This window comes from Haemaphysalis longicornis, unplaced genomic scaffold, assembly GCF_048455015.1.
Source record: "Haemaphysalis longicornis isolate Haplotype H1 unplaced genomic scaffold, Haemaphysalis longicornis Haplotype H1 scaffold_148, whole genome shotgun sequence".
Taxonomy (NCBI): domain Eukaryota; kingdom Metazoa; phylum Arthropoda; class Arachnida; order Ixodida; family Ixodidae; genus Haemaphysalis; species Haemaphysalis longicornis.
This window is the reverse complement of record NW_027526254.1, coordinates 387,203-402,774: the sequence shown is the minus strand read 5'-3', so window position 1 is coordinate 402,774 and position 15,572 is coordinate 387,203. Positions and strand designations below refer to the sequence as shown.

General features: G+C 53.0%; 1 protein-coding gene across 1 annotated transcript; it reads right to left on the bottom strand.

Annotated features, from left to right (window-relative positions):
- Positions 1-983: 983 nt before the first annotated feature.
- On the bottom strand, positions 984-8,273 carry LOC144165709 (uncharacterized). Its single transcript, XM_077695505.1, has 3 exons — positions 6,388-8,273; positions 5,448-5,670; positions 984-1,055 (listed from the first exon to the last, which is right to left on the bottom strand). Exons 1-3 carry the CDS (start codon positions 8,271-8,273, stop codon positions 984-986), a joined length of 2,181 nt encoding a protein of 726 aa, XP_077551631.1.
- Positions 8,274-15,572: the final 7,299 nt, after the last annotated feature.

Here is a 15,572-nt window from a genome sequence, read left to right as displayed (position 1 = left end):
TCTCTGACGATGGGGATGAATGGTCGTTGGTGAAGCGAGATAAAAAACGCTTCCCTGGGTCCTTCGTGTCGTGCCGAAAGCTGTGAGGGCATCGTCATTATCATTATCATCATCATCATCATCATCATCGTACCTCGTGTTATAAAGCCGGCATCTGTCCCATTGCTCCATTTCGACATGGTCGAAGCGGTTTAGAAAACTCAGTCTACAAACAAAGATTCCGTCACGAGAACAATGCCGTTGCTCTACGTACCGGAATGCTGTGAGCCACAAGACGTTAGGACTAACTTCCCATTGTGAGGCTTAGGCCGTTAGTCCTAACGTCACATTTTGGGCTTTCACACCTCGAACCGGCACCCACTAAAAAAATGATCACTGAACGCCAAGCCGCAGCTACCGATGCGCGTCGTACACCCCAAACACAAACGTTTGGCCGACGGATTCCACACCCGAGAGTTACTGCTCGTATCGTATAAAAGTAGTGCGTACCATAAGAGTAGCAAGTACTCGCAGCATGGAATTGGCTAACCAAAGAATCCAACAAAAGAAAGCTTCGCGTTCAACTACCGTCGTCGTTAGACGGAGGGGTGCATGATCTTTGTGGAATTTTCCCTGTTATACCATGAAACGTAACAGAAAACTCAGACACTATGCTTTCTAACTCCTCATCATTAAGCCATGCTCCAGGTTCCCAGTTTTGCGAGGAAGACCACGCAATAGGGTTCATCTGGGCCGCAGCTGCCGCGTTTCGCTCAGCTAAAAGGTCCCCTGCCGATATTTTTGTGTGAATTAAACATCTTTAGGCGGTGAAACGTACTCTTCAGTTGACCAGTACGGCGGTCTTTATAGCCAAGTGGTAGGTTCGCCATGTTAGACCCCGAAACTCAAGGTTCTGTCTTCATTAGCTAACTACCTCAATGTCGCTTGTGCGTCGCTCCGGGCACCCTCTACCATATTGTGTGGGTTTATGATAAAAACCCCGCCTACCCCCTTTCCCCCTGGGCTACCCTGAGCACTAAGAGACTGAACTGTCCAGCTCGTACCTTGAAGTCCACCTATGCCAGGGAAAGAGAGCGCAAGAAGCCGGGAGGTCTCAAGGGGCCCTACAATATGGACGCTTCCATAGAGATTTTTACATTTTCTTCTCCTCCTCTTCTGGTTTCGTTTCGTAGTGGCTGTTGGCGCATTGCCCTAGCAGATCTTCAGGATAGTTGCTCCTAATCAGTGTCCCGATAGATTGTTAACGAGTCACGTTGGTTTTAACTTGAGTGTATCATTTCGTCCACCACGTGTACCCGTAGGCTCAACTTGATTAACGCACATTTCTATTCTTTTGAAGCCGCTTGTGTTTCCGAGATCTTCTGGGCACGCAGAGCGCATTACCCTAAATGTTTTTGCGGTAAAGTGCCTAGAGGGTTTTATAGCTTGTCTAGAGCAGTGTCTAGAGAGCTCGCCACTCACACACTGGTGGCAAAATTGGGCATATGCCCTCGCCGTATTCCAGGCACCAAACACTGTGCCATGACAGCGAGCCGCCTTGCCGGTCTTTAATCTTTTTTTGGACATAACGGTTGTTATTGGATTTCACGCAAATATACTGGGATAAAACTGAAGCATGACTTCGGTGCTGCCAGGGAAGTGTGTATTGATTTCCGTGTGGCAACACGGCGACGAATGCTCCACCTTGTAGAAGTACAGTCTTTGTCAAAATTTTGTGGTCCACGCCGGAAACACACTGGCTGCAAAAAATTCAATGTACAAGCTTACCTCCCGAGCGAAGCTGAAACAAGTCATGCAGAAAAGATAGAGAAAACACCTTCCTTTCCTTCTGCCTCGAAATCTTTTCTTCACATTTAAAGGTAAAACCGATTCTTTTAAGTCTTTGTGGTCGAGAAAGCTTAGGATTGGCCCATCAGATCTTGACAAAGCGTCCACATACCACGCCGCCCATTCCTGGAGTGTCTTAAACGAGCCAGCTCCTTTTACGGCAATGAAAACTATTTTTGTCACAACTTCCTGTCGCGTCAATAGCGAAACTGGAACGGGAGGAAGGTTCGACGTGGAGGGGCGAGCCAGTTGTCTCTGAGAGTGTTGGGTGGGTGAGTGGAGGGTAGAGTATGTTGTGCGCGCACGGGGCCCTCGACGGCACGACGTTTGGCGAACACGTGAGGGCAGCGAGTGGGGGGGGGGGGCTGGGGCGCTGAGAGCGCGCGCAGCGGGCGACGCTTGGCACATCGGCTCCGTCAATTTTTCACAGGATCCAAGGACCATTCGACTGGAGCCCTTCAATACTGCTTCCTCCGGACCCAGCAAGTTACCCGGACCTAGAAGACATCTCCTTTTTGTCAAGGTGGGCCAATTTGACATCAAATTCGTGCAACGGTTCCGCCCCGCCATATGGCGCCAACGCTTAACCTCACGGCTAGGCCGACGCCTGGCCAAGAGGAAAGCACCGCTCTTGTCAATACGGCTGTCTGTCCCTCTCAAGGCGGCTACGGCCCCGAGGAAATGGCATGGTTGACCATCTCGCACGCTGGGGAAGAAGTTTCGGCGGCAGCGGAGCCCCTCCCCAACGAAAATTTGTTCACGCTGGTGGACAGACGCTCTCAACGACGGAAAGACAAAATTGCGGCGGCCACTGCCCAAGATGCTCCCGGCAAGCAGCAATCAAAGCTGCAAGTTCCTGCTTCGCGAAGTGAAAAGGAGCCAGCCAAACCAGCAAGGAAACCCAAGCCTCTTCCGAAATTTCACCCGGACGACTTTGTGGTTGTCTTAAAGCAATGAAGCGCCCTGGAACTCTGAGCCATTTTCCAACCTGGTGAGTTTGCCTTATTCTTGCAAGCACCCAGAACGCCTACGTGGCCGACCGCATTCTTGGGGACTTCGTGATCAGCTCTGCGAAAGGAGATGTGCCCCTCCGTGGCCACCTCAAACAAGGCGACGAAGAGGTTAGCTATGGCGTCGTCGCCATAGCTAATCATGAGACTTAAGAAACATTGAAGGGTAGAGTCAAGTTCTTCCCTTTTCTTCTTTACGTTCGCCTTGCTGGTTGAGCGGCAGATGGATGCCGCTGACATGGGGAATGAAGACGAACTCGTTATCTGCTGGCACCTTGAGGATCAGACAACCACGACATCTGAGAGAAGAGAGTGTTTAATGCGTCTCCTGCTCTATTTAGAGTGTATTTACAAGAGGTTATATAGGCTTTCTAAACACAAAGGATTCCCTGCAGTCCAATCCAAGAACAGCACTTTCCCTTTCGTGAACTTTCCTTTGGCTGCAGACGAAATGTCCGGCCCGTGTTCCTTCCGGCCAATTATCCGATGCACAACCGCCTCTTTCAAGGCGATCATTCGTCGCTTGCGGTCTTGCACGGTCCTTGCCTCATTCTTCGTAATTCACAGGGTCACCTCCACTGCAATGGATCCTCCGAAATGTGGCGCGCTTTTCCATTGCGGTGCCAACATCACGCCACCATAACACCACCTGCAAAGGCATCATAACACACACGTGCGTGCGCTGGCATTGTCGGCCACGTAGCCCCGCGCGATCTGTTGGGATATCGTATGTCCACGGCCGCTCGCACGAATTCCTCGCAGAGCGAAAACACTTCATGTGATGCCAGGTTCAGCGTGGTTCGGCTCTGATGTCCGCCTCGTGGTCGCCGCCGCTTGGTCGAGCAGGGTGCAATGCAGAGGCAATGATGAAACCGCACATTCTTGAAGTGGTTGCGGATGTTTTCGAACCCAACACCTCCCCTCCAACTGTGTTGCACTGCATTTTAGGCATGCAACACACACACACCACATACAACCACGGGTTCACAAATGGCCTTCGGCTTGTCACGTGAGGCACTGTTCACGGCTTGCACCCCATTGACCCTGCCTCGCGCATGCAATGACAAAGCATACATGCGTCCTTTGCCTTGCTTTCCGTTTATGCGTCTTCGTTGGAAGTCACCAACCGCGACATGGCGTCGGCATTAGCGTTTAGTAGCCCCTTTTTGTGCTCGACTACCAGGTTATACTTCTGTAGCGCCAACGCTCAGCGTGTCAGCCTTGCGCTCTGCGGTGTGGTCAAGGTTAGGAATTTGAGCGGGTTGTGATCAGTGATCACCCTGACTCTGGCCCCAAAAAGCCATGCCTCTAACTTCGACAGAGCCCAAATGATCGCATAAGCTTCCTTCTCGATTGTGGCCCACCGAGTCTGGGCCGGGCTAAGCTTTTTGCTTAAAAAAGCGATAGGGCACTCTTTGCCTTCGTTATCCTGCTGTGCTAGGCACGCACCAATTGCGTAATCGGATGCGTCCGTGGCGAGGATAAATTCTTTCCCCGGATCTGGGGCTTGCAGCGCGGACGCCTGCACTAGGCAGTCTTTGACCTGGTCAAAAGCTTCCTGCGCCTGTGTATCCCAAGGTAATTTCTGCGGAATACGTCGGCCAGTCAAGTTGGTTAGGGCAAAACGACTTTGGAGTACTCAGGCACGTAGTCTCTATAGTAATTTGCCAAACCTAGGAAACTACGAAGTTGCCGCTTCGTTTCGGGAGCTGGAATCTCCTTAATCGCTCGGACCTTCTCTGGATCAGTCCCGTGCCGGCCTGAACCCACAATATGACCCAAGAATTTGACTTCTTGTTGTGCAAAGCGGCATTTGCTTACGTTAAGCGTCAGCCCTGCCTTGTCCAGCGATGAAAGCACTTTGTCCAAGTGTTCGAGGTGCTCCTCCCAGCTCTCTGAGTAGATTGCTACATCATCAATGTATGCGCAAGCGTACTGCCTATGCTGTGCTAGTATACCATGGATGACTCTCTGATATGTGCTGGCAGCATTCTTCAGGCCGAAGGGCGTCACTTTCCATGCGTACTGGCCCGACGGAGCGGTAAATGCAGTGCACAACTGCGCGTCCTCATCTAGGGGTATTTGCCAGTAGCCCCTGAACATGTCTAGCAGCGTTATGTACTTTGCGTTTGCTACCTGGTATAAGAGATCTGTCGGCACGCTCATGGGAAATGCGTCTGCCTCTGTTATTTCGTTGAGCTTCCTGTAATCGCAGCAGATGCGAATGCCGCCGTCCTTCTTTGATACACAGACTAGTGGATACGCGTGCGGACTTTCGACAGGGTATATTAACCCCCAATCCCGGAGTTCATCCACCTGCCTTTCCACTTCATGCACTAACGCCATCGGTACCCTGTAAGGATATGCGCGTCGCGGTTGCTCCCCTGCTTTGATTTTGATTCGGTGGACACCCACTCTGCAGGTTCCTGGTTTGTTTGCAAACACGCTCGAATGCCTCGTGATTACGTCTCGCAGCTGCTTTTGCTGAACACACTCCAAATGCGCGATGTCATCTGGATGTAGCGTTGCCTGCACCTGTGTCCTAGACGGTATGACTGGAACGTCTCCAAATTCTTGGTCGCCCTCAAATATTACTCCTACTGCGCTAACTCGGGTGTGGTAGGAACGAAGCTTGTTAGCGTGAACAGCTCTGCGCGATCCATCCTCGAGCTGGATCATGTAGCTGTACGGTCGCAGTTTCTCGATAACAGTGACCGGTCCCTTCCACTTTGCCATTAGCTTGCCTTCTCCGTCCTTCTCGAGCCATAGTACTTGGTCCCCTGCAACAAACTGTTTGTCCGTGGCCCTCAAGTTATAGCGTCCCACGTACTCCCTCTGAGTGGCCTCGCTCTGTCGAGCGGCTTGCTCGCTAGCTTCTTTCAAGCTATTTCGAAGCCTAGAAAGGTATTCTGCTGCTGGTATACCCAGTGATTCGGGTACAACCCAGTCTCCGGACCAAGCCTTTTCGAGAATGGAGAGAGGTCCATGCGGCACCCGTTCATACATTAGCTCGAACGGTGACCGCCCTGTAGTGGCGTGCGGAACCTCACGATAGGCCCATAGCAAGAAAGGAATCATCCTATCCCACTCGCGCCCATGTTCGCTGACTATGTGGAAAAGCATCCTTTTGAACGTGGCGTTCCAGCGTTCCACCAGCCCGTTGCTTTGAGGATGATCGGGTGTGGAAAACCTGGGTGTGGCTCCCAACCTCTGCAACATCTCCTGCGTTAGCCTCGACGTAAAGTTGGTGCCCTGATCCGAGCAAATTGTCTCCGGTACTCCATGCCGAGAAAATATCTGCAGTAACGCGTCACAGGTAGCCTTTGCCGTTAGTGATCGAAGGCACACTACTTCCGGCCATCTGGTGTGCAAATCTACCACGCAAAGAGCATAGCGATGACCCCTAGCAGAAGGAGGGTCCAGGGGGCCGATGCAGTCCATATTTACCGTCTGAAACGGCGCACTGGGCCTGGCCAAGGGCGTTATCGGAACCCTATCCTTCTGCCTCGCCGGAGATTTCACCTGGCATTCGTGACACGATCTACAGTACTCCTTTACGTCCTGAGACACCCGCGGCCAGTAGAATGAGCTTTTAACCCGCTGAAGCGTTTTGCGCTCGCCTAAATGTCCCGCCCATGGGGAATCGTGAGCCATTTTTAGCACTTCTGTGTGCCTGTGCGACGGTAGCACCAGCTGTTTGCACGCGCGACCCGCGACGGACTCCTGGTGATACAATAACTCGTCCTGAACGAGCGTGCCCTGCGTTCCGGCCTTTGCCTGCGCCCAAGCATCCCGCAATGCCGGGTCTGCCACTTGAGCCTCGCGGAACTCCTCTCGTTTGCTTTTAACCGGCTCAGGGGCCTCGCTGCTGCCCTCGGTTATTAGAACACATGTAGTCGCCGGTTGCTCCTCGCATGTCTCGCCTGCCTCCTCAGCTGCGGTTCCGGTTTCTTTGGCTGTTGGCCGCTCATCTGGCGCCCCGTTTGGAAACGCTCTTTCCTCGAGAAGTTGTGCGTAATCGTTGGGCGTGATGAGTGCATCTGTCCCCTCGAGTAGCTTGTCCGTGAGTGCACAAAGCACGGCCGCCTGACCCGCTTCGGATCCTACGTACGGACTTCCTTCGGACGCTGTCAGCGGGACGTAGGCCAACTCCGCTATTACTTGTTGCCCGAACGCTCCTGTCAGCTTTATCTGCGAACCTGTAGAGTCGTATTTAGGTAAAACAGACTTTCTGATAACGCTCACTTCAGCTCCTGAGTCTACTACCGCGTCAAATGGTTGCCCCGAGCTCTTAAGCGTAACCGTTGCCAACCCGTGCTGCTTCGGCTGCGTATCTTGCCCAACCCTGTCTGTCGTTCCCACGGTAGACTCGAATGCAGGCCCCATCACTCTCGCGACCACCGGTCTGTTTTCTGGACGCGCTGCTGACTTAGTGCCCTGCTTTGCAACAAAGCCCCTTTTGGGACAATCCCTGGCAAAGTGATCAGTGCTCTTGCATTCAAAACAACGTTTCTTCCATCTCGCGTCCGTGGGGCCGTCTGCAAGCGTTTTAGGTTTCTTTTGCCCTTCCTCGACACTTGCCTTCCTTTGCGCAGACCTGGACCTTTCGCTCTCCTCAAATCTCTCCGCCAGCTTTGCCACGGCACTGGGCGACAAAAACGCATCCTCTTCATTACAAACAACATGCGCCCTCGCCTCAGGGCTCAAACATTGTTTTAAGCGATCCGCGACAACTAGCTGCTTGAGTTCTTTGAATGTGCTTGCCTTTGAACTCTCGACATAATAGTCAAAATAGTTTTCCAGGCGCACAGCGAACTGATCCCAGGACTCCTTTTCTCTTCTTTTAGACTCGGAAAACAACCTTTTGTACTCCGCTGCCGAAAGCCTGAGACCGTCCAGGATGCTAGACTTAAGCTTAGAGAAATGTTTTCTTTCCTTAGCTGTTAGCCTGCACAGCAGTCCACGTGCCCTTTCGCTCAGCTGTGGCAAAACAAGCCAAGCCCACCACTCGCGCGGAACGTCATAACAATCGAGTGTTGCCTCGACGTCCTCAAACCACATTGGCACTAGTGCCTCTTGGTTCGGCATAGGCGCCAGTACGCCTTTTAGCAGGCTGGCAAATTTCAGCCTTCTGTCTTCCTCTGGCCTTCCACCAAGCACTACGCTGTCACCGTCCTCGTTGGACTCAGCCCCATTACGGGCTCTCAGCCGCTGGCTTTCTAACATCAAGCGCTGCTTCTCTTTTTCCGCCTCAGCAATTTTCAATTGCAGCTGAAGCAGCTCAAGCTGCTGTCCCGACGCCGTATCTGACGTGCCACTACTCTGACCCTCCGCGCCGCTGTCGGTGACCTCCAACGCCTGCAAGTTTCCTGCCCCGTCCCCGTCCATTTCCGAGTTGTCTTTTTCTCTGTCTCGCAAGTTGTAATGCTTTGTCATTGCTCTGCGCCCGACAGGATATCAAGAGGAACCCGCCTGAAGTGGCCCTGCGGGGCACTCGTACTCCTCGGAAATCGGTGACTAGCCTTGCTTCGTTGGCCCGTTGCTGCGGTATTCAGGTGGAGATGGTTGTCATCAGTCTCGGCCGATGTCGTTGTCCGCTGCCGTCCTCAGCTCCGCCATGCAGATCCTGTGGTACTGCGCCAGTCAAGTTCTTCCCTTTTCTTCTTTACGTTCGCCTTGCTGGTTGAGCGGCAGATGGATGCCGCTGACATGGGGAATGAAGACGAACTCGTTATCTGCTGGCACCTTGAGGATCAGACAACCACGACATCTGAGAGAAGAGAGTGTTTAATGCGTCTCCTGCTCTATTTAGAGTGTATTTACAAGAGGTTATATAGGCTTTCTAAACACAAAGGATTCCCTGCAGTCCAATCCAAGAACAGCACTTTCCCTTTCGTGAACTTTCCATTGGCTGCAGACGAAATGTCCGGCCCGTGTTCCTTCCGGCCAATTATCCGATGCACAACCGCCTCTCTCAAGGCGATCATTCGTCGCTTGCGGTCTTGCACGGTCCTTGCCTCATTCTTCGTAATTCACAGGGTCACCTCCACTGCAATGGATCCTCCGAAATGTGGCGCGCTTTTCCATTGCGGTGCCAACATCACGCCACCATAACACCACCTGCAAAGGCATCATAACACACACGTGTGTGCGCTGGCATTGTCGGCCACGTAGCCCCGCGCGATCTGTTGGGATATCGTATGTCCACGGCCGCTCGCACGAATTCCTCGCAGAGCGAAAACACTTCATGTGATGCCAGGTTCAGCGTGGTTCGGCTCTGATGTCCGCCTCGTGGTCGCCGCCGCTTGGTCGAGCAGGGTGCAATGCAGAGGCAATGATGAAACCGCACATTCTTGAAGTGGTTGCGGATGTTTTCGAACCCAACAGGTAGTATCCAATAGAGGCAGGGCACTATCCTTGATATTCGAAAATTCGGAACGTCCAACAGGGCCCGACTCACCTTCGCCGGTGTCACGTTTTGTGGCACGTCTCACCAGCTCAGAAGAATGGACACGAGAGAATCGTTTCAACGTTTACCACAGCACGCATTTATTATGCACAACTACGACCCCTAAGCAAAATAAACAACACAGCAAACAAAGAACTCAACCAAAGCAATTCCTAAATACTCATCGGTAACAACAACCCAGAAAAAGGTGCATCGGCGACTTGAGCTGTTGCAGAAAATTGTTTGGCAGTGTAGCATGGATCTACGTATCTTATCGTGGGGCGCCGAGACCCTTTCGCAAGCTCAGAAGGGGTCCCGGTGCAACCATGGTGCACAAACACTGCACAACGCAGCTATTTCGAAGGCGCTGGTCACGGAAATAAAAATGTCGTTTCAAATCGCACGCCATAAGCCGCAAAGGGTTCGCACAATATCTGACAGATGATGACGAGACTACTGGCTAGTGATTGTATTGTACAGTGGCGTTGCGACTAAGGCCGCTGTGCAACGCCACCCCGTTACAAAGGGGAAGCCACTAAGCATCATCATCATCAGTAGGGAGACGCAGTCAAACATCCCCCTCGCGAGGGGCACGATCAAATGCAGAGCATTTCCGGGGGCGCACGACGTTAGGTAGTTTGCGTTACGTTAATGTTGTTGCACTTGTGGCAACTGCTGACGAGAGAGCGCTCGTCAGCAGTAATGTGAATGAGTCAACGATATAAAGCTCGTTCATAGCGTCCCATTCTGTGTCGGCTTTGTGGCGCATTGGGTAGAGCACCATGTACATTGCGTTCCGCCCGCAAGGTCGACGGATCGAGACCTGGCGCCGGATAGTATTTTCTTTTTATATAGTAGGGACAACGACGGTGCGGACTACGGACGTCCACGCGGGTGACATCGTGAGTTACTGAAATGCTCTGCATTTAAAAGCCAGCAAACCAAACCAGAAGTCACTGCAATGGAGTCCCTAATAAATCAACCCGTCCTAGTTCCACTCTACACAACGTCCATGTTAACAATCCTACCAACAATGGTCATATGATACCAAGTCCCAAGCGGACGGGCCGACCGCTGTCTCCGGCGCTGATGTGTTGTACCCGCAGCGTGGCCGTGACATGGTGGTAGTCTTAGTTGTCCGCTGCCGCGGTGCTGGTGGTGGTGGTACCGACGTAGTTGTGCGTGGTAGTCACCCGGTGGACCCCTTTTCAGCTGCCCCTTGGTAGCCCTCGTAGCAGGAAGCAACCCCTGGCCTCAGCGCCGTCGCCGTGGAAGCAGGTATATATAGCACTGTGGAGCTCCGAAAACGTCGCCGCGTGGGGACCGCCAAGACGTTAGTTGATGGTGCGTGCTCGCTGTACGCAGGCGCCCCACCGTGGCCGTTGGGGTCACCAAAGCACAGGCTGGTGGTACGACGCGGAAGTAGGAGCCGATGCCACGTCGGTCCACTCCGGCCCAGGCTGACGTGGCTCTCGTCAATGGCGTGGCCTCGTACCCCCGGCTTGTTCCTCGGACTTGTGCCACCTGACCTTCCTGCTGTGGCGTTCTTCTGATGTCTCTCTCTCTGTCCCGGCCTGTGCCCCGGGAATAAATAGCCTTTGCCCAGCCGTCGCGGCACTCTTGCATTCGCTGTGCCTGTGTCCGCCGCACGGGTCACCACCACAATGGTTATTTCTCCACGTCCCTCCATCGCGTCGCCTCGTCATTAGTCCGCGCTCTTCGCGGGAAATTTGCATTCTCTTCGTATTCCTCTTCGTCGGCCTCTGGCTCCACTATGAGTCGTCATCTTTATTCTCAAGGGGTGATTGCCCCCTTAATCATGGCAGCCGGGAAGGTGAAGCCACGGACTATCTTATACAATTCAGAGATCATCACTGTCCGACCCTACCTCCACACCATCCCGGGCAGCGGCTTGTGTGGCACCGTGGGACACAGGGCGGGCACATGCCACAACCCCAACCAATATCGTTGTGGCCTGTGTAGCCAGAACGAGCCTTTTGTGGAGGGGATGCGGGCCCCTTATGAGTGCAACGCAATGTGTGCGTTGTGTGGTGGCGGTCATGCCACAAACCCAAGAGACTGTGCGGCGAAATACCGCACGCTCACCAAACGGGACGCCGGGAAAGGCAAAAACAAAAACCCAGCGGGGAAGCCGGCGAAACGCCAGCAGGCACACACCACTAGTGGAGGCGGTGACACCACGGCGCAGTGATGTCAACTCGACGCGGGCGGCACCCAGCGGGCGCACCGAAAGGCAAGGAGCAGCGGCAACACCACCGCCCCCACACGGCGGCCAAGGGAATCCAAGCCGCTCCCAGCAGCAGCAAATCAAAAGGCAAAGCCCTAGTAACTCCTGGCAGACATAGTCAAGAACGGCAAAGATGGCAGCATGAGCATGGGTGCCTCCGCCTCCCTCTCTCCTCCCTCCTTCCCCTCCCTCTCAGCAGCTGACTCTGAGAACCTCAACCTAGTGGAATCTCTCAAGGCACAAAACGAGATGCTTTTAGCCAAAATTGAAGCTATTTAAAATCAATCCACCCTGCCTCCACAGTCTTCCCCGCATGCAGAAGTCATGGAGAGCGAGGCGGCGGCGCCGGCGATTTTGGAATCTTACATTAACGCCCTTCAGACCTGCTTTGAAACCAAATTTGCAGACAATATAAGCGAGTTGACAAGGCCACTCTTGTGTAAGATCACCAAACAATTTGATACCCAGGTTAACGCTCAAGTAGCGGAGGCCCAGCCCAACATACTTGCCCGGGCTGCGCGCAAAGGTAACCTGAAGGATATATCTTGCCGCCAAAGCAACTTTCTCGTCGTTTGATCATCGTAGATGACGAGAAGGACAGTAGCTCCCTTTCTGGGACGGAGGTATACGTCAGAGAGCTGGCTCCGGAGCTACAGCTCACTCAATCGTAATTCTCAAAATCTAAAATGGCGGGAAACCCTCCATATAGGCAATCCCTCAAATCTAAATTAACCTCCCCCACCTAAATGACCCAATGAAACTGTCGGGGGCTCTGGTCCCCTACTAAGCGGGCCGACCTCCGAATGTACATTTTTACCTTTGAGCAATTGCCCGCTGTGGTGGCCCTCCAGGAGCCAAGAAAGTGTTAACAAATTACACGACGTTCCAACTGGACCCCTCATCGTGTCTGTGCGTCCATAAGAACTATACTGCCACCATGGTCATCTTCGACCTACAACTTCAGTACTCATACGTAATGGTGACTCTCCTCCCCATCCGCAAATCGGATCCATCGTTTCATATTCTTAACGTGTACTGCACTCCAAAACTGCGTAATATTTCATTTTCGCACCTCTTTAGCCGTGCGCTTAGAGCTGCTGGTAGGGACCCTCTTCTGATTGTGGCTGACTTCAATCACCCCAGTCGGGTTTGGGGATACCATCGGGAAGAGAAGCGTGGGCGCAAACTGTCGGAACTTGCATCGACGCTGTGCCTAACTCTTCACACCGATCCAGTCTACCAAAATTGGATAGGAAATTCTGTGACACGAGATACGTGTCCAGGTTTGACCTTTAACCGCAACATTCAGTATGCAGAGCCGATCAACACCGAGGAAGACCTCGGTAGCGACCACTGCACTTTGAACATAACAATCCGAACCAAACCATTGGCAAAACAAATATCGCAGGCCCGGCTACCAGATTGGCCGAAATTTAGGCCTAATTTCAACAACGCAATACCAATACTTGAGCGAGGCTACGACAAGTGGTCCCAAGACCTGGTTAGTAACCTTCACGCCACTGAAACGAAAATTAAGCCTTCAGAGGCGCTCTCGGACATGGACAACTACCTCCTCCACATATGGGAAGCGCGGAATCGCCTTGTTCTTTGATGGCGCCAACAAAAGTATAACCGCAAACTCGAATCGCCGAGCTCACCCAGACAGCGGCCGAATATGCGGCCCAACTCACGGACGCCAACTGGGGGAATAGATGCAGCACGGCAGCGCGCCAGATATCCGGCAAAAATACTTGGCAGCTATTTCGTGTGCTCATAGGCCCAACGCAGGCCCGCACCGAAACACAAAAACATCTACAAAGGCCCAATGTATTTTGAAGAAATATTGCATAGATTCCGCCCACACAGAGCCACCCAGGACATTCTGCTTCAACTTAATCGGGATATCCTCAACCCCGTCGAATGCCCCCAGAACAACAAGGTCGTACTCGCCTTCGACTTAAAGGGGGCATTTGATAACGTAACTCATGAGGCAATTCTAACACACTTATCAGAAACCGGATGCGGCTTCAGAGCGTTAGGATACATTCGGCATTTCTTAACCGATAGACAATCTTACATCCGCATACAGGATAAGGAACACGGCGCTTTCCAGTTAGGAAATAGAGACACACCACACGGTGCAGTGCTGTCTCCTCTATTATTCAACCTGGCCGTTATGTACCTGCCGACTCGGCTGGCTGATGTTCCCGGTATACAACATGCGTTTTATGTTGATGACATCACCATCTGGAGCACGCTGGGCTCATTAGGAGACATTTAGGCGAGCCTGCAGTAAGCCGCGCGCATATTCGACCGCTATGCCCGGCATTGCGGGCTCCAATACTCTCCCTCCAAATCAACATTCGTGCACATACGCCCCTCTCCAAAGTGTACGGCCAAAATCGAACTCTCGCTGGAGACAGGACAAGTCCCTGAACAGAAAGAAGTCCGGGTACTGGTGCATTTAATTAATCAAAACAGACGGTCAGATACTACACTGACCAAACTCCGTAAGGTGGGAGGCGAGGTAGGCCGCATGGTCCGCCGGGTCTCAAACAAATGCGGTGGGCTACGGTGCAAAGATGCCTTGTGGCTGGCACATGCATTTGTAACCGGTATAATCTTATATTCTACTTCATACCTCCACCTACGGAAGCAAGACGAGAGTGCACTTGAAGTCATCCTTCGCAAAATTGTAAAGCGGGCCCTTGACCTCCCCGTGAACACCTCAAATCAACGCCTTCTGGCCCGGGGAAGGATGAACACGTTTCGTCAGGTCCGCGAGGCCCACATCGCAAATCAGTACACTCGTCTCTCAAATACGGTAGCGGGTCACCGCATATTAGCCCGCCTACACATCCAACACACCACCATCACAGGAGATCGCGTTCAACTCCCATTCGAGTGGAGATGCGCCCACCATGTGCGCCCTCTTCCAAGCAACATGACTAAAGAAGACCATAATGGCCCGTGCATAGCGCGGGCGGATGCCATGGCCCGCCAGTATGGATCGAAAACCGGCGTGTTTTACGTGGACGCCTCCAGCCCACACCATGGGGGATGGTATACAGCTGTTGTCGTCCACGAGAACCAAATAGTTGACGGGCTCACTTTCCGCGCCCGGAACATAACACACGCGGAGAAAAGTCACCATTGCACGGGCAGCTTGTCAGCCCACATAGCAAACTATCATCTCCTACACACGAAGGGCCTGTCGGAACATCGAAAACGGCTGTGTGGCGTACCCAGCGAACCGACTGTTGAAACATACCGACTATCAGGGGAACCCCGCAACCCGCCATATAGACTGGGCTCCTGCTCACATGGGACTAGAAGGGGATGAGCCAGACGACACCACCGCGCGCGCGCTCTCTTACTAGGCATTCCCACTCGACTCCACCGAACAGGGAGCCCTCGAATTCAATCCGGTATATTCTTTCCGAGAAATCATTCAGCATTATCAATCCGGCCACAGCATTTATCCAGCCCGTGTAAAGGCTTAAGTAAAGCGGGGGAGCGGCTTCTACTACGACTTTACACAAACATCATGCTGTGCCCGGCAGCTCTTAAACACTTCGATCCCGCCTATTAACCCTAGTTGATAGCGAATACTTCACTGCCCTGGCTAGACCTATTGTCGGGGTGCGGCTGAGGTGTGGTTTCGCAGTAGAATACAGACATATTTTCAATGAATACTCTGCTTATTCATCGTCTCCTTTCGCCTCACGGCGTTTTTAAAGCCTCGCCACAGTACGAGCGACCACAGATTGATGATTGCCTTCCGCCATCGTTTACATGGGTCTGCTCCGGAGGTACCGCCGGGCGGCTGGCCTACTTTTGTGGCGCGCACTTATTGCTGCGGCGGTGGCGTCCTCGCCTTCCTCCGCCGGATGGCGACACGGGCTCTATGCTCGTCGCTGTTCCCTCCTCTGCTATTTCTACACTGACCCCTATCCATGGAGGAATATCTCTCCCCGCCATTGGGCAGCTGCAGCGTTCCGTGTGCTCCGCTAGGTGACGCCACGGGTACCGCTCACGC